The 20,813-nt window shown below is 39.8% G+C and overlaps 1 protein-coding gene across 4 annotated transcripts in view; it reads left to right on the forward strand.

Moving 5' to 3' along the window:
• Window positions 1-429: 429 nt before the first annotated feature.
• The window catches only part of mrva (minerva), a 146,099-nt gene continuing 125,715 nt past the window's right edge, over window positions 430-20,813 (forward strand). For all 4 annotated transcript variants that reach the window (XR_012966039.1, XR_012966040.1, XM_076180383.1 and 1 more), the window contains exons 1-2: window positions 430-764; window positions 10,976-11,084. Coding sequence is in view for 2 of the 4 variants with exons in the window: in XM_076180383.1 (XP_076036498.1) it covers window positions 639-764; window positions 10,976-11,084 (235 nt within the window). In the remaining 2 variants the exon portion in view is untranslated. The remainder of the gene's footprint in view (window positions 765-10,975; window positions 11,085-20,813) is intronic.

Genomic DNA, 20,813 nt, shown 5'->3' on the forward strand with positions numbered 1-20,813 from the left:
CTATACCTATACGGCTATACCTATACCTATACCTATACGGCTATACCTATACCTATACCTATACCTATGCATTTATTTATGTATTTTAATTGTTATTTACATTATTATAGTTTTTATTTATTATTTTATTATTAATATGATTTTTTTTCGCATCCGACCTAGATATGGATCAAAAGGTCTCCTGTCGGCATGCTCCACCTTTGTAATCCTTTGTAATCTCTGAACAAATGCGAGTATCAGATAAGTTTTAGCTGGGGAGTCACGTACTAAATTTTTTATATGAAAATATTACCAACATTACTAATTTGTATAATCATATTATTAAATTCAAGATGTATTGGCAAACCAAATGTACTGTTAATTTATTTCCTCAGATACCAGGCAGGCTAAAAAAAAATTGGCCCGTGTCGCTCGTTGCGGCTCGAATGTTTACATACGTGATCATATGACTACTCGTGTACGTACAATCATCACGAAGGCAGGGTAGCGAGGTCGGCGAGCAGGTCAAATCTGAAGTTAAAGAACCCAAAATATGGGAAAACATAGTTCCTAAGAAATTATCGTAATTTTTATGGTTGTTTTACAGCACGTTTTCCGTGGTTACAGTTAGCTCATAATACTGCTGAAAACTTAACAAAATGAGAGAAGAAACTGGAGGAAATTCGAACGGCAGTGGCAGTGCGCCTGATAATTCGACTGAAGTTTCTACAAATGAAGATCACTTATTCTCTAACAGTGGATTAATTGGAAACGACGATAATGAGGTAGGTGACAATTTGCTGAAAGGGCAGACCTCTTATTATGTAGGTATGGGCACAAAATTATAAAAATATATATATATATACCCTTTAAATTCTTGTTGCATATGAAAGACAATTTAATTAGAAACAAAAGACTTTTTGAATTTTTTAAATAACTTGAAAAATAAGGGAGATACGATTTTTTAAATTATATTTTATCCCGAATTTTTGGCTAGACTTTACCATAACAAAAGGTTAGAATTAAGGGTGGTAATTTAAATTTGTAAATATTTTGGTAAAGAAATACACATAAAATCTAAACCACTGGCACTGGTCCAATTTTATTGAAATTTGGAATACTTGGCCTTGGGATTTATGGGTCAACAAATTACCTGAGCATGTCAAAAACAATGTGGAACATCTCCATCATACCAAATTTGCCTTTTCATGGCAACTATTAAGTTGTCAATTTAGAGATACTTAGTTTACTTACTTAGTGAAGTTCTGAGGTCGATCCTCACAGCCGTAGTGGACTACCGCTGCTGCCAGTCCTGTTGTCCTTCCTTGCGAGGGTCAGTTGGTCTGGTAGTGTGTTTTGAGAGAACCTACTTATGGCAGTGTAGCCTGGCACTGGAGGCTCGTCTGGCACCTTCCGCAGGAACCTGTCCAGTGCATGTTTGAAGTTGTCCACCGAGCATTTAGTTTTCTCTCTCACCTCCTTTGGGAGGGCGTTGAAGATTTTTGGACCCTCATGGCCTAGGCTGGTTGCCAGTAGGGTCTTAATCCTCTCCGGGGCTCTTGATGGGAGAGTTTGTCTCTCACATTTGCGCCCATGCCTTATACTGTGGTATGGCTTGATTGTAGAGGGCGTGGGGTCCGGAACAAGTCCCTCAAGGATTTTCCATGTGTAAATGGCCCTGTATCTTTCTCTCCTCCTCTGTTGAGAGTATAGGCCTAGTGCTCCCAGGCGATCCCAATAGTTGAGATCTTGCATCCCTTTGATGCGCCTGGTGTAGTTCCGTTGGACAGCTTCAAGCATCTGGATGTCTCCGCGTTTGTGTGGTGACCAGAGTTGGCTACAATAGTCCAGTATCGGTTGGATAAGCGACTTCCAGAGGGTAAGCATCACTTGAACCTCTCTTGAGGAGAAGGTCCTTAGGACCCAGCTGGCCATCCCTCTTGCTCTATTTACTGAGTGCATGATGTGGTGTTGGAAAGTGGCATCATCACTTAAGTGAATGCCCAGGCTTTTCACATGGGCTTTTGGTGTGATTTTCATACCTCTCTCCGTGTGCAGCTCAGTGTCGTCTTTAATGCCTTGATTTGTGCCATATCTCAAGACCTCGAACTTCTCTTCGTTGAATTGCATGTTGCTGTTGTTGGCCCATGCATAAACTGAGTTGAGATCGTCTTGTAGATGTTGCACATCCCCACTTTCCCGCACAGCATGGCTGATGTGGGTATCATCGGCAAAAGACAGGAGGGTTGAGTCCACCCTACTATTTATGTCATTCATATGGACAAGGAATAGGAGGGGGCCAAGCACAGATCCTTGTGGTACTCCGCTTATTACCTTGGATTCGGTTGACTTCACACCATCAACTGCGACTGCTTGTGTACGGTCTGTCAGAAAGTTGTAGAGCCAGACTCCTAGCTTCCCTGAGATTCCTAGATCCCTTGCCTTATGGAGGAGGACACCGTGGTCCACCTTGTCGAAGGCTTTAGCAAAATCTAGGAATACTACGTCAACATTTCTCCCCTCCGACAGGTTCCGTAGTAGCCAGTCATAGTGTGCCAGTAGGTTTGAAAGGCATGATCGACCTTTCCTGAAGCCATGTTGATTCTCTTTGATGAGGTTATTCACCTCAAGGTAAGTGAACAGCTTGTCCCTTACACATTTCTCAATTACTTTGACAATATGTGATGTAAGGGCGACAGGTCGATAATTTTTTGGCAAGGTCCGGTCTCCTCCTTTATATATTGGGCTTATGATGGCTTGTTTGAGCAGTGCCGGGATCTCTCCTTTGTCAAAGGAGGCTAGCCACAACATATGTATTGGAACTGCCAAGACCTCGCAGCATTTTAGGAGTAGGATTGCTGGTACACCGTCTGGTCCTGCTGCCGAGTTACTCCTAAGCTCCTTTATCGCCTTTTTGATGTCCTGTTCAGTCACTCGAATGTTGGTAAGCTGGTTCAGGTTCTTGGGCATCTGGTTGAAGAAGGTTGTGGGATCAAGGATTTCCATCTGTGTCTTAGGTATGCTGAACACACTGTTATATTGGTGTGCCAGTATCTGGCAGGTTTCCTTTGGGGCATCTGTTATAGTGCCTTGTTCCGTCACTAGGGGCCCAATCTGTGACTTGGTTTTGAGGAACTTCTTACAGTAGCTGTAGAAGAATTTCGGGTTGTGCCTTATGTTTTCTATAGCTTGGTGTTCCTCTGTTCTTCTCTGCTCCTCATGTGAGTGTTTAATTTTCTGCTCTATGTCCTCTATTTTTGAGGAGATTATGAGCCTTTGGGTCTCATTGGTATTGTTAACGAGTTTTAGGTTGAGGTTGGCACGTTTTCGCATAAGGATTTTTCTGTCTCGCGGGATGGAGTATCTGCGATCCTTTTTGTTGCTTTTCCTTGGCACATAAGCAGTACACACCTCCAGCAGAATCCTCAATAGTGTGTTGAGAGTGGTGTTGGGATCAGATCCCTGCAGTTCCAGTTTCCAGTCAATCTTCCTGAGGTCTTGTTGTAATTGATCCCAGTCTACCTTTTGACTGAAGAAGTTGAAGCTGGCAAAAGGTGTCATGTTTGGAGGAGTCATGGAATCCTGCGGTGTCTTACTTTTGATGTAAGTTGTGTTGATGTAAACTATATTGTGGTCAGAGAAGATTGTTTTCTCTGACCTGCAATTGCTGACCGACTCTTGATTATTGCTAAAAAAGAGGTCCAATATGTTGTTCCTTCTAGTCGGCTCCATTATGTGCTGGTTTAGGAACAGTTTATCGGTGATCTCTAGAAGGAGTTTTGCTTGGGCTTGATCTTCTAGAGTGCCCCCACTGGATCTGCCATCAGGCCAGCATATAAAGGGGAAGTTAAAATCACCACAGATGATGACATCTGTCATGGCATGTGGGGTGGTCTCTAGCACTTCGTTCAGTTTTTCCAAAGCTTTTGAGAAGCTTTCGAGATTGCACTGAGGTGGGCGGTAGCAGTTTACAATTATTAGATTTATGTTGGTGATGTGTAAGGCTAGGAGGTCTATCACCCCGTTTTAGTGGGATAATAGTGTCTTGGTGTGGGCAGCTAGATCGTGCCTGAGGTAGACCATTACACCACCATGGCTTCGTCCCTCTCTGTCAGCTCTATATAGGGTGTAGTTGGTTATTCCTATCTCTAGTTGGTGTGAACGACGGGTGCCCAGGGGAATGCCGGATGGGCCTGGAATGGTGGCGATCAGTTATGATCAGTAAAATCAAAACCCCTGGCCCAATTGACATGCAACTTGGCATATGAATGTTTTATGGGTCAACAAATCATCTGAGCATGTAAAATACAATGTAGGACCTTCCTTTTGTACTATTCTTACTAACACCTATCATGTTGCCATGGCAACTATTGTCAATTTAAAGATAATCCTTCATAAAATCCAAACCTCTGGCCCAATTGACATGCAACTTGGCATATGGAGGTTTTATGGGTCAACAAATCATCCAAGCATGTCAAAAACAATGCAGGACCTTCCTTTTATACTATTCTTACTAACACCCATCATGTTGCCATGGCAACTACAGGTAAACGTCGACTTACGATGGCATTAGGTTTCGATAGAGCCATCGTAAGACGATTTCATCGTAAGTCGATCCCCAATTTGTGTATCACTGTTCCGTGGTCACTGTACCTAGCCTACCTGTATATTAACCACCAGAGATACTGAATATAGCCTATTAAACATGTACAGTAGTTTATTTAATTATTTTTATCCTTTTTACCATATTCAAACACTATACAGGTAAACGTCGACTTACGATGGCATTAGGTTTCGATAGAGCCATCGTAAGACGATCTCATCGTAAGTCGATCCCCACTCTGTTCCGTGGTCACTGTACCTAGCCTACCTGTATATTAACCACCAGAGATACTGAATATAGCCTATTAAACATGTACAGTAGTTTATTTAATTATTTTTTATCCTTTTTACCATATTCAAACACTATATGTATTTTCAGTACGAAACTTAAATCTCGCGGGCAGCAGCCAATGCCAGCCGTACGACGTGACGTAATAATACTCGCATCATAAAATAGTCACCGCTTATATCGATCGTTCTCTCTTTCACCCGCGAATTTTGAAAACCACAGAGAATGAATAATTTGAGAGAATGTAAAAACACAGGGGCGACTACAATAAATATAATCAAGACGCCGATATGGCAGGGTCGCGAATCCACTTGCTCCTCATGACGCCTACGTGTGCGACACCGTATGGAAGGGGTTAAATTATCATGTCGTCGTCATCGTAAAGTCGAACAATCGTAAGTCGCGGCCATCGTAAGTCGACGTTTACCTGTAATATGTATTTTCAGTACGGAACTTAAATCTCGCGGGCAGCAGCCAATGCCAGCCGTACGACGTGACGTAATAATACTCGCATCATAAAATATAGTCACCGCTTATATCGATCGTTCTCGCTTTCACCCGCGAATTTTGAAAACCACAGAGAATGGGATTCAGGGCACATTTGAGAGAATGTAAAAACACAGGGGCGACTACAATAAATATAATCAAGACGCCGATATGGCAGCGTCGCGAATCCACTTGCTCCTCATGACGCCTACGTGTGCGGCACCGTATGGAAGGGGTTAAATTATCATATCGTCGTCGTCATCGTAAAGTCGAACAATCGTAAGTCGCGGCCATCGTAAGTCGACGTTTACCTGTATTGTCAATTTAGAGATAATCAATCATCCATAAAATCCAAACCCCTGGCCCAATTGACATGCAACTTGGCACATGAAGGTTTTATGGGTCAACAAATCACCTGAGCATGTAAAAAACAATGCAGGACCTTCCTATTATACTATTCTTACTAATACCTATCATATTGCCATGGGAATTATTGTCAATTTAGAGATAAAAAATCATCCATGAAATCCAAACCCCTGGCCCAATTCATATGCACCTTGGTACATGAAGGTTTTATGGGTCAACAAATCATCTGAGCATGTCAAAAACAATGTAAGACCTTCCTTTTATACTATTCTTACTAACACCTTTCATGTTGCCATGGCAACCATTGTCAATTTAGAGATAATCAATCATCCATAAAATCCAAACCCCTGGCCCAATTGACATGCGACCTGGCAAAATATGGTTTCATGGGTCATCAAATCACCTGAGCATGTCAAAAACAATGTAGGACCTTCCTATTATACTATTCTTACTAACACCTCTCATGTAACATATTCCATCAATGTATTGTATGCACAATGTAATGTATATGTAGCTAAAAGAACTCTACTATCATATTAAAAAGTGCATATATAGGTGCCTTAGCCCTTACCCTTAGATTACCTCTCAGTACGCTAACCAGTCAGTACTGCAACTATCCTAAGACCTAACTTAGATTTACGTTGATATCGGTGCATAATTTTTTACACCAACTTATTGAAATAAAAAAAAAATTAAGTATGTTTACTTTCAAAGGAGTTATTTTGTTTAATCATGTTATCTATAATCATGATAATCTGAATAAACAGCCTTATTTCAGCAGCTCATGTCTATTATCATGAAACCATAAGGAAAATGAAGTCTCTAGACCTCTACTAGTCTAGACTCATGGTCATGGACATGGAATACTGATCATATTATTAATAGTTATTTCATATATTTGCTATCATAGGCATAGCATAGCCTATCCAACATCTTAAAATTCATACCAGAACGATGTATTATTTGTCAACAACACCCTCTATGACTATGTACTATGACTACTACAAACGAGTATCTGAGAATCTCGATATGTCGAGTAGGCATCTGAGGATCATGATTGCACAGATGCGACATTACCAACGATTTCAAAATTGCTTATATCTGGGAGAATAGAGGCTAATAAACATCATTAATGCATTAAAAATTATATCTTATAGTTTCTTGCCTTTAGATTTTTACTTGAAAACTAATTTGCCAAGGCTAATATGAAAATTTGTGTTTAAATCTGTAAAAATTAGTAAATTTTTGAAGAACTGGGCATACACTTGCTGAACACCAAGATAATTTGAATACCCTGCGCATGCACTGAATGCTACAAGCATTAAAACTGATGCATACGTATTCCAACCGGCTGCAAAGTATGGCCATGTAAACAATACATTGGCGATTGTGGCACTGCGCTCGAATTCAAACATATCTATTATATGCTTGTCCTGTATCAAATCAATTTCTATTGAAGTTAAGAAATATTGTGAGAATAACAAACTTCTATTTCATTCAGTGCTGTTTATTGACAGTGCACCAAGCTTCCCTCCTATTCTGGAACATCATCATTATGTCAAAGTTATTTTTTTGCCTTCAAGTATGACAACAATTTTGCAACCAGTGGACCAGGGTATTATTGCAACTTTCAAAGCCCATTATTTATGCTACACATTTGAAATATTGAATGAAAAAGCAGGCAAACAAGGGGAGACCAACTGTAATGGAATTCAGGAAATTTTTCAACATTTTAACTGCAGTATAAGTCATAAAAATCATAAAAAAAGTGTGGGATGATATCACTGGTGTTTGGAAAAAAAACTTTGCCCTCAATTTGTTGATAATTTTGAAGGTTTAGAATCACAACAGGAAATTTTTCAAAAAGAAAAAGAAGAAATTCTGAACCAGGCGAATTGATTGATTCTCAATGTGTAGGCAAATGATGTAGATGAGCTGCTTCAATCACATAGTATTGGGCTCACCAATGAAGACCTTATTTCAATGCAAGAATAGGCAACAATAGAAGAGGAAAATGACTGTTGATGAAATGGCTGTTAGAGGATTCACATTGGAATGACTTGTGGAAGCATTTCAACATTTAGATAAATCCTTAGAAATTTTGAATGAAGTGCAAAGTTTGAACTGCAATAATGAATGCTTCTGTATGTTACCAAGAAATATATAGAGAACGTAAAAACTTCTAAAAATCATCTGCAAGTGCTTGTGAAATGGCACTTGCATCAATGAGTGGTGTACACCAGTTTTAGTGACAGTGATTCAGAAAACAATGTAAAGAACAGTATTCTTTATTATAGATTATCTTATTTACTTATTGCAATAAGAATTACAAAGGCAGAGCATGTCGACAGGAGACCTTTTGGTCCATATTTAGGTCGGATGCGAAAAAAAATCATAATAATAATAAATAAAAACTATAATAATGTACATACATACATATATATACCAAGGCTTTTTCCCCCTTCCAAGGGAGGTAGCCAAAAAGAGAAAGGCATAAAAACACTCCCACCCATTTCATCCCTAAATACACTCCACACCCCTCCCACCCTTCCTCTCATCTGAGCACCTCCTGGATGACGGGTCATCCCTGCACCCTGCCCACCGCCCTGGGTCAGAAGCAGTGTCGCAAGACACAGTACATCCACAGCAAGGCCGCTTCATTTAATCGGCGACCCCCCTTGCATATAAGGCGAGGACGGGGAGAATTCCCTTCGGGCTGCGTCAAAATTTACTCACACATACTACCCCACCCCCCACCCCCCGCCCATTCCTCCTCATGCAGTCACAACATCATCCATATACAACCATTCTCCACTCACCTCTGTCTTCCGTCCTCTCCCTTCCTTCCTCAACAGACATTCCCCTCTTCCCCAAAGCCCCCTTCACCCCATCCATCCACCTCATCCTAGGACGTCCCCTCATGTTCACTCTCTCCACATCTGCCTTCCATACCTCTTTTACTAGTCTTTCTTCACTCATTCTTTCCATGTGTCCAAACCATCCTAATATTCTTTCATCAACACTATCTCCCAAATCCTTTTTCACCCCTGTTCTCCTCCTCACCTCCTCATTTCTCACTCTATCCAGCCTAGTAACCCCCACCACATAACACATTCAAACTCCTTCTCTCTTCTTCTCTTATGTTCCACGTTTCTGCCCCATACAGTGCTGTTGGCACAATCACTCCTTCATACAGTCTCCTCTTCGCATCCATTCCCAAATGTCTATTCCTCATTACACTCTTTAAACCACCAAGACATTTACTCGCTTCTCTCAATCTACATTCTACCTCCACCTTCACTCTACCTTTTCCTGCTACACTTGCACCCAAGTATCTAAAACTATCCACTTCCTCCAGTCGCTCTCCCTTAATGTTCACTTCCAGTCTACTGCCACTTTCACCCCTTGTACATCTCATCACCTTACTTTTACCCACATTTATCTTTAGCTTTCTTCTATCACATACTCTCCCAAACTCTGCCACCAGCTTCCTCAATCCCTCCTCTGACCCTGCCACAAGCGCAGTGTCGTCCGCAAACAACAGCTGGCTCACCTCCCTATAATAATGTAAATAACAAATAAAATACATAAATAAATGCATAGGTATAGATAAATAATAAACAAACAGGTAAATAGTGAAAAATAATAAATTGACAGATAACTAATAATAAATGAAAATCAAACAGAAATTATAACAAAACAAAAACAAATAATATAAAATAAATTATAATCATTACAGCATCTTGCTTAGGTGTTTATCTAAATGATTCTTAAAGCTTCAAACTGAACTACATTGCACTACCTGTGCAGGAAGTTTATTCCATTCATTAACTACGCGGTTGGCGAAGTTGTTTCTACCTACTTCCAAATTGAATCTATTTCCGGACAGTTTGAGACCATTGTTTCTTGTCTGATTCTCATTCAATGTGAAAATTTTGTCACTTTTGATGTTGTCTATTCCCTTTAGAATTTTAAAGACCTGTATCAAGTCACCTCTGAGTCTACGCTTTTTTAGGGAAAACAGATTCATATGTTTTAGTCGATTTTTGTATGATTTATTTTTTATATTTGGAATCAGTTTTGTGGTTCGCCGTTGTACTTTTTCCAGTCTGTCAATGTCTTTAATGAGATTCGGTGACCATACGGAAACAGCATATTCCAAATGTGGACGAACTAACGATTTATATAGCTTGTTAATGAGTGATGGACTTTTGAAATCAAAAGATCGCACAATCAGTCCCAGAATCTTATTTGCTGTCTCAGAGGCTGAAATACACTGCTTGGATGATTTGAGGTCGTTACTGATAATTACGCCGAGATCTTTTTCACTATCCACTTTTGTTAACGAATTTCCAAATAACTTGTAATCGTACTTACTGTTATTTTTACCTATGTGTATTACCTTGCATTTACTTGTGTTAAATTTCATTAACCACTTTTCAGACCATTACTGTAATTTATCTAAATCTTCTTGAATATCTAATTGGTTAAAGTGATCATTTGCCATTCCGCACAGTTTTGTATCATCAACAAATTTGGAAACAGTAGATTTTAGTCCATGGTCTATATCATTTATATATACTATGAATAGAAGTGGCCCAAGAATGGAACCCTGAGGAACTCCACTTGTAACATTTTTCCATCTAGATGTTTTTCCATTTAAAACAACTCTCTGTTTTTGACCATTCAACCAATTACTAGTCCAACTTAATAGGCTACCACTTATTCCGTGTAAAGCTAATTTAGTAAGTAGTCTTTCGTGTGGGACGGTATCAAAAGCTTTTGCAAAGTCTAGATATATTAAATCTATATTGTTTCTTTTGTCATAATTCGAGATAACTGTGTTGTAGAATGCGAGTAAGTCACGCAAGAACGTTTCCGTCTGAAACCATGCTGGCTATCATTTATCAAACAGTTACTTTCTTTACATTTACTATTGCTTTACAGTATTGCCATTATCAAGCATTATAAATTTTTTAGGTAGAATATTCTTCTGGGAACAAATTACTATTTTTAACATTGCAACTGTAGGAAATTATTGCTTTGATTTATGAGTTTTTATTTTACAAGTGGTTCTGAGGAATTAGTTAAATCGTATATTGAGGCATTACTGTGTGTATATATATATATATATATATATATATATATATATATATATATATATATATATATATATATATATATATATATATATATATATTATTTAGATTTTGTATCAGGGCCATAGTTCTTTATTTTAATTTTTCTTTTCAGCTTTTGGAGCCTGATTCAGTCCATAATGGCTGCGCATCTGCTTGCTGTGATCCTCGGAGGGGCTTCTTTCGGTTCAATGGCCTCTTCTTCATGTGCTTCCTTGGGTTTGGTGTGTAAATACTATTTTTAATTTATTTACTTATGTATTTATTATTATTATTATTATTATTTTTATTTTTAATACAGGTGTGAATATAGATGCATGAGATTCAAGGGGAATTTAGATTAAATAAGTGGTTGTAAATAGATGAGGAATTAATTCATCCCTAAGGAATATTACTCTTGTATGCTTAATTTTTTTGAGTAGATAAGTTGGGGGGGGGGGTCACCATATAATAAAGTGGTGGATGTACAGCAGCTCTGCTGTTGGGCCTTGCTGTGGAGGTGTTGTTTCTCAGTGCAATGCATTGACCTAAGCTTAGAAGAGGGCGACAGAGATACCCCTTCATCTTCATCCAGAAAGTGGTAAGATGGGAGATCATTGAATAGACTTTGGATTGGTGTAGGTGTGGGAGTATGCTTTGACTAGTCCACTTCTATATACAGAGGAAAGATGATGATCTGAATGTAGTCATGCAACTGTGGCTCTTGCTTCTCTAGAGGGTGTGGAAGGTTTGATCCACACTTATGAGGCAATGTGAGTAGCAGAGCAAGTAAAAGGATACTTTGTGCTACGGATTTACTCTAGTAAATCGTAGACAGTTGTCTTGTCCATAGTCCATGGAGATCTGCACTAGGAAGCAAGGCAACTGACCACGAAGGCCATGATGGTTGCCACTACGTAAATTTTTGGTTGTACAGGCACACCTCGACTTACGTCGTTTCGACTTACGTCGTTTTCGAAGATACGTCGGTTTTCAAAAATAATATGGAAAAAAATTCAAGTTGTCGTTTTACTTGACTTTACGTCGGTCAGCCAATAATGGAATCGCATAAACACCAAAAAACGTTTCAAGCGTTTCAAGCAATTCATGTTACAATGAATAAGAATAAAAGCATGTAAAATTATATAAAGATTCAGTAACTGCTAAAATATATACCATAAAGTAGTATGGCCTAGTCCACTAGAACATGAAATCGCAACGGTACTTCCAATACGTATTTACCGTAAGCGGCGTCTCGACTCCCGCAATTCTTTTGGATTATTATCTGTTTACGGAAGTTTTGTAAATTTTCTCATTAACATTCACTTGTAACTGTAATATTTGCCCCCATGCCACTTAAGAAAAGTTCTAGTGAAAGTGCTAAGCGTCATGCTATTTCGCTGGAGGAGAAAATGGCAATGATAAAACGTCATTGTAATGGTGAAAAAGTTGTATCGATTGCACGATGTTTTGGAGTAAGTCGGACAACTGTATCAACGATTGTGCATAATAAAGACAAGATTTTAACACATGTCACATCTGAAGCCCCATTGATGAAGAACACGATCATCAACAAGAAAAGAGGTAAGATATTTGAAGAAATGGAAAATCTTCTTTCGATTTGGGTTGATAGGAGGAATCGTCAGAATGCGAATCTTAGTCAAGAGCTCATTCAGGAAAAAGCGTTGTCTTTGTTTGAGGACCTAAAGGAAAAATATCCAGATGAGAAAGATGTAGATTTCAAAGCAAGTCCTGGATGGTTTATGAGATATAAAAACAGGAGAAATTATCACTTCCTTAAAAGACAAGGTGAAATCGCATCAGCTGATGAACAAGCAGCAGCGGAATTTCCTGCTACACTGAAGAAAATCATCGAAGAAAACGGGTTTCTTCCTGAGCAAATTTTCAACGTAGACGAAACAGGATTATATTGGAAGAAATTACCAGATCGTTCATTTGTTTCCAAGGAAGAGAAAACTATTCCAGGTTACAAGGTCTCAAAAGAACGTGTGACCATAATGTTGGGAGGTAACTGTGCAGGAGATTTTAAATTAAAGCCTCTGTTTGTTTATCATGCACACAACCCCCGTGCCCTGAAGAATATACCCAAAGCATCTCTCCCTGTTATATGGATGGCTAACTCAAAAGCTTGGGTCACTGTTGTTATTTTCGAAGATTGGTTTTTCAATAATTTTGTCCCAGCAGCAGAGAAGTATTGTAAGGAGAAGGGGATTCCTTTTAAGGTTTTACTTATCTTAGATAATGCTCCTGGCCACCCACAAAACATCGCAGATTTTCACCCCAACATTACCGTCATATACCTCCCCCCAAACACTACGTCTATTCTCCAGCCAATGGATCAGGGGATAATTGCTATCTTCAAACGTTATTATATGAAGCGTACGCTACGGCAAGCAATAGCTGCAATTGAAATGGATGAGTCTATCACACCGCGACTTTTGGAAGGGATATGACATCTACAAAGCTTTACAGAATGTAGCAGCAGCATGGAATGATGTTCAGAGCACTGCTATGAATGGTGTATGGAAAAAGCTATGCCCGCAATTTGTGCACGAGTTTAAGGGCTTCGATACTGTTGTTGTCAACAAAGATTTGGTTACAATGAGCAAAGAGCTTGATATGAATTTGGAGGAAGAGGATTTCACAGATTTATTTGAAAAAGACAAGGAGTTACTGACGAACAAGGATTTGATGGAACTTCAGGAGCAACAAAAGAAAGAAGAAGAAGAGGATGATGAATCTGAGCCACGCCACTTCACCATTAAGAAAATGGAGGAAGCATTTGCACACATCGAAAAAGGTCTTGCTATGTTTGAGGATATGGATCCAAATGCTCAATGCTTTTCCAAGATAATGGGGGCTTGTTATGAAGCTTTTGCTCCTTATAATCTAATCCTTGAAGAAAAGAACAAGAAGACGGTTCAAGGCACTCTTGACCAGTTTTTACGCGTCGAACGACGAGAATCAGCTGATGTTGATGTCGACAATCCCCAGCCATCTACGTCTACAACGTAAACATCAACATATTGTATCTACTGTTTTGGTAAACTGAAAATACATTAAAGTTTTTCACTTATTACAATATGATTATATGTAAGCTTGAAATAGTTTTTATTTCTTTGTTTTTTGTTTTGTTTTACCGTATGTTATTGACAATGCATTCATAGAGTACAGCACCGCGAAATAGCAATGCATAAACATCGACATAATGTATGTACTGCATTGGTAAATTAAAAATACTTTATTCAATTTTTCACTTATTACAAAATGATTGTAAGCTTAAACTAGTTTTTATTTATTTGTTTTTTGTTTTGTTTCACCGTATGTAATTGACAATGCATTCATAAAGTACAGCAAATTGTACGTATTGATGAATAAGTACAGGTACTTTTTTATACTTTATTACAAAATGATAAATAAATGTTCTGTTTGGAAACTTAAAATAGATTTTTATTAACCTTGTTTGATAAAAAATGCAATCAAAAGTAAAATAAAGTACTGAAAAATGGCTATTGGCAGTTTAGCCTAGGCTACACCAGGCCTACCTAGCCTACCTGTAAGCAAATTCGACTTACGTCGTTTTTCGACTTACGTCGTGTCTCCTGGAACCAATTAACGACGTAAGGTGAGGTGTACCTGTATAATAATATTTACAATGTGACAAGTACTGTATATTTCCACGTATAATACAACCCTAAAATCCAAAAATTCACCCCTTAAAATTGGGGGTCATTTTATACTACCATTATAAAAATCAGACCTTGAATTTTACGTGAGATGACTTGGTAGGCTAGCCTGCCAATAACCACCGATACACAGGAAATGATTCACATTATGATAAGAACTGGTAATAAAGGTAATTAAACCATATTTACCTTATATATTATTGACATATCTTTATAGTAAATGGCAATTGTTAATAAATTCGAGGAATAATACTACGGTATATTAATGAAATTACGGTACTTTTAACTACTCTGTAAACACGTTTAACACAGCTGAAAAAAATGTAAACATCGAGCACTAGTTGCATTCATAGCAACCTTTTTCTTTCGCTAACTTTTCAGTAATTTTTAAGACTGAAAATAAAAAATTTGGATTACAGTACATAAAACGTTTATTTATCAATAAAAGATATATTACAGTAGTTGAACATAGAAAATTTAAAAATTATAAAACTTAATTTCTAATCATCATCAATATTACACATCAAACGTATTTCTAAAACCTTTATTTTCAATAAAATTACAGTACATTACATTTAAAACTTAAAACATTTTAAAAATTTCTTTATTTATTTATATAAAAGCGGAAAAAACAGCTGATAAATGTAATCAAAACTATTCTTTTTGTACGGTAGGTTTGATACACTGATGCTTTTGTAATTTAGCAGTCGTCTTATACTAAAGATATGAGATAAATTCATAAAAATTTGCTCTAATTTTGTACCTCGTCTTATACAAAGGTTGTCTTATACACGGAAATATACGGTAGATATCTACATGGTTGAGTGATGCACTCAGTATTAGATAAAAATATTTACAATTATGATACATAGAAAGGTCATAGCATATTGTAATCATACATGGTAAAAAAAAAATATAAAGATAATTCCCTCTGTGGATGTACGCTTCTCAACGGTCTCATCTTGTGCGGACCATGTGTCCTAAGGGTCAAGGTCAGGTTGGCCTAATTATAGTTAAGTGGCCTCTGGTTGGGTTCTGGTTAGGCCTGATGCTCAACAGCTGTTTGCTGCTGCTGCTGCAATGTACGCAATGTCATATGCTTGATATCTATCTTCTTGTAGTGTGACGTGTAATATATCCTCCAATAGTGCTTGGTCCGGCTATCAGTCACTGTCCTCAGCAATTTGCTCATAGAAGATAATTCAATGATATTTACTGAAATCTAATGACATGTGGAAAGTAGATACAATTCCGTTCACCTAGAAGATATGATCTTATATACTGGCTTTTTTGCATAAGGTGTATCTTGGAAGAGGAGTAGGTTGATTGCCTCATAATAATGTTCCTGGCTATGTTGGAGTTGATTTCCTTGTAGTAATGTTTCTGGTTATGTTGGAGTTGATTGCTTAAGTAATGTTGCTGGCTACATTGGATATAGTCCCTGGGTAAACTTGAGTTGAAGAGTGGAGTTGCTACGAAAATGTTGGGTTGTGGCGTGGTTCGAATCCCAGCGGCTGCTACCTGAAAATGTGGAAGATTTGATCCACACTTTGGAGGTGATGTGAGTAGCGGAGCAAGTAAAAGGCTGCTTTGTTCTATGGATTTACTCTAGTAAATCATATACAGTTGTCTTGTTCACGGTCAATGGAGATCTGCGCTAGGAAGCAAGGCAGCTGACCATGAAGGCTGTGATGGTTACCACTAAATAAATTTTTGGTCGTACAGTAATATTTACAGTGCGACAGAAGAAGGTATTTACATGGTTAAGTGATACACTTAATGTTAAATAAAAATATTTACAATTATGATATGTGGAAAGGACATGGCATATTTTAATCATACATACATATGCATACATATACCAAGGCTTTTTCCCCCTTACAAGGGAGGTAGCCAAAAAGGAAAAGGCATAAAATCATTCCCACCCATTCCATCCCTGAATACACTCCACACTCCTCCACCCTCCCTCTCATCTTAGCACTTCCTGGATGACGGGTCATCCCTGCACCTTGTCCACTGCCCTGGGTCAGAAGCAGTGTCGCAAGACACAGCACATCCATAGCAAGACCGCTTCATTAAATCGGCGACCCCCCCCTCTCCGTCCCCCCATGCATAAAAGGAGAAGACTGGGAGAAATCCCTTCGGGCTGCGTCAAATTTTGCTCACACATACTACCTCACCCCCCATCCCCCTGCCCATTCCACCTCATGCATCACAACATCATCCATATACAACCATTCTCCATTCACCCGTCTTCTGTCCTCTCCCATCCTTCCTCAACAGACATTCCCCTCTTCCCCAAAGCCCCCTTCACCCCATCCATCCACCTCATCCTAAGACGTCCCCTCATGTTCACTCCCTCCACATCTGCCTTCCATACCTCTTTTACTAGTCTTTCTTCACTCATTCTTTCCATGTGTCCAAACCATCCTAATACTCTTTCATCAACCCTATCTCCCAACTCCCTTTCCACCCCTGTTCTCCTCCTCACCTCCTCATTTCTCACTCTATCTAGCCTAGTAACCCCCATCATACTTCTCAGACACCTCATCTCAAACACATTCAAACTCCTTCTCTCTTCCTCTCTTATGTTTCATGTTTCTGCCCCATACAGTGCTGTTGGCACAATCACTCCTTCATACAGTCTCCTCTTCGCATCCATTCCCAAATGTCTATTCCTCATTACACTTTTTAATCCACCAAGGCATTTACTCGCTTCTCTCAATCTACATTCTACCTCCACCTTCACTCCAACTTTTCCTGCCACATTTGCACCCAAGTATCTAAAACTATCCACTTCCTCCAGTTGCTCTCCCTTAATGCTCACTTCCTGTCTACTGCCACTTTCACCCCTTGTACATTTCATCACCTTACTTTTACCCACATTTATCTTTAGCTTTCTTCTATCACATACTCTCCCAAACTCTGTCACCAACTTCCTCAATCCCTCCTCTGATCCTGCCACAAGCGCAGTGTCGTCAGCAAACAAGAGCTGGCTCACCTCCCACTTTTCTCCATTTTCTTTAACCATCTCCAATCCCTGACCCACTACCCTTGCATTTACCTCTCGCACTACCCCATCCATTTATAAGTTGAACAGCCAGGGTGCCATAACGCATCCTTGACGAAGTTCCACCTTTACCTCGAACCACTCACTCTTTCCATTTCTAATCCTGACACATGCTCTACTACTCTCATAAAAACTCTTGACAGCTCCTAGAAGCTTTCCTCCTATCCCATATATCTGCATAACCTCCCACAGTGCCTTCCTGTCTACCCTATCGTAAGCCTTTTCCAGATCCATAAAAGCCCAAAAAACATCCTTCCCCTTTCCTATAGCTTTCTCACATATCTGTCTTACCACAAAGATCTGATCTACACAACCTCTACCTGTCCTAAATTCACACTGTTCCTCACCAATTACTCCCTCTGTTCCTCTCCTAATCCTCTCAATCAAGATCCTCCCATAAGCCTTCCCGACTACACTTAACCACTCCTGGAGGTCCTGGAGCTGCAACGTCTACGTCGTGGGACCACCCCCCAACCCCAAGAGTTGGGGGCCAATCAGCAGCAACCACCCCTGGCCATCAGCTCTACGCACCGATCCCCAAGGAGGAGCTACGCCTACCTGGGGGAGTACCACAATCCTTTTTTCCAACACACACTGAGGGGTGATTTTCCGGCGATCACCCCTCTTCTTCTACTTTTAGCCGGAGATGTAGAGAGCAATCCTGGGCCCACCACAAAATACACATGCCCAACATGCTCTAAACCCATTACTTCGAGCAGACAGACAAAGGGCTCAGTTCAGTGCAATATGTGCAAAAACTGGGCCCACCTCACTTGTACAACACTTGCTGACACAAACCAATACACAAACACTTGGACATGTTCTACCTGCCCTCCAGTAACCCCACTCCCACCTCCCCAACCACAGCCAACACCCTTACCCACTCCCAATTTCCCTTTGCCCTTACCCCCGATTAGTACTCCCCTTCCTTTGTCCCCGATCTCTCCTTTCCCCCCCTCTGACCCAGATCCTACACCTTCCCCACTACCACCCCAACCTCAACCCCAAACGGCAACATACAACACAGACAAAACACACAACATCAACATATTACAACACAACATTGACGGTATTAACACTAAAAAACATGAACTTGAACACTTTCTTAAACAACACAACATACACATTGCGATTTTACAAGAAACAAAACTAAGACACTCACACAAAACACCATCATTTCATAATTACACCACCATCAGACAAGACCGGACTGACGGCAATGGCGGTGGACTCATCACCCTGATCCACCACTCCATCTGTTTTGTGGACACAAGTGCCACAACCAAAATTCTCCTCCCTACCACAGATAATACAACAGAAACCCAATCCATTCGAATCCGCACAGGCAACAATTCAACACTGACAATAGTTAACATGTACATTCCCCCCCAATCATCCCCCACAGTTCCAAACACCTTCAGACCTCAACTTAGCCAACTAACCTCAATCCCCAACCTGATCATGGGTGGTGACTTCAACGCCAAGTCGTCTGCCTGGTATGTCGACAACCCTGACACAGACAGAGGGCTTGATATACAGACTCAATTCGACTCATTGACTATCATGAACAACACGCATAATCATACACATATCCCATACCAAGCCCTCTACACTCCCTCCTCTCCTGATATCACCTTTTGCTCCCCCTGCCTAACCCCAACAACATCATGGAGAGTGGTCGGAGCCCTTGGCTCTGACCACCTTCCAATCATCATCACCACCAAAACAAGATGCACCCCAGCTGGCCACAGACACACTTACACCAATTACAAGAGAGCTAACTGGGAAGCTTTTACTGAAGAGACAGAACAACATTTTGAAACATTTAACAGTACACCAATCACAAACATAAACAATGCTGTGCACGCTTTTAATACAATCATACAAAACGCAGACAAGAGATACATCCCTAGAGGCAACAGAAAATCACACAACCCCAACTTCACACCAGAAATCCAAGGCCTCATCAGACAACGTGACACACTTAAACACGATACCCCCACACCTATCCCTCAAAACATAGCAGACCAAATACAAACACTAAACACTGTGATTGCCAATAAAATACATGAACAAAAAACACAAAATTGGCAAAACTTTATCAATACACTTGATCACAAAACAAACACCAGCAAATTGTACAAAACACTCAACAGCATCACACTATCCAACACTAACACTACACGCTCTCACGCAGCAATAATCACAACAACAGATAATCTACCCTCAAACAGACAACAAGCAAACGCACTCATACGTCATTTTGCACAGACGAGCCATCTTACATCTCACCCTGACGACCGACGCACCATTCGATGTAAGAAAGACTTCCCCACAGACTCAGACTATACACCCTTCATAGACAGTCAGACAAAACTCATAATGCATAATCTCAAGCACTCATCTGCCTGTGGCCCTGATAACATAAGCAACATCCACCTAAAACACATTGGACCACAAGGTATACACGCACTCACAAACATTGCAAACTACAGCTATTCACACAACACTATACCCGACATCTGGAAGCATGGTAAAATAATCACCATTCCAAAACCGAACAAAGACCCAACAATCCCAACATCGCACCGCCCAATCACACTTCTCTGCACCCCCTCTAAATTCATTGAACGCCTAATACTTAAACTTGTCACACCATATATTCCCCTTGCTGACTCACAACACGGTTTTAGGCCACTACACTCCACAAACACTCTTCTGACAAACCTCACACAAAGAATTTTAGATGGCATCAATTCAGATAGGCCCCACCACAGAACACTTCTTATAACATTGGACATTAGTAAAGCTTTTGATGCTATCCCCCGCCACAACCTAACAAATAAAATATATAACACAGACATGCACAATAACACCAAAAGATGGCTGGCCAATTATCTGGCAGGCAGGAATGCTCATGTGTCATATAAAGGCCAATCATCGCACATCAGAAACATTAAGAACGGAGTACCACAGGGCTCAGTTCTATCCCCCACATTATTTAATCTATACATGCATGACTTACCCACACCAGACACCTCAGAAATACAAATCTCTTCCTACGCAGATGACATAACAATCACATGCACACATCGTAACACAGACAAAGCTGCAGAAATAATCCAGCCTTACCTTGACACACTCAACACATGGTTCATCACAAACAGACTCAAAATAGCTCCAACCAAATCTACAGC

This window comes from Oratosquilla oratoria, chromosome 44 (genome assembly GCF_046742065.1).
Source record: "Oratosquilla oratoria isolate Oo_2021 chromosome 44, ASM4674206v1, whole genome shotgun sequence".
NCBI lineage: Eukaryota > Metazoa > Arthropoda > Malacostraca > Stomatopoda > Squillidae > Oratosquilla > Oratosquilla oratoria.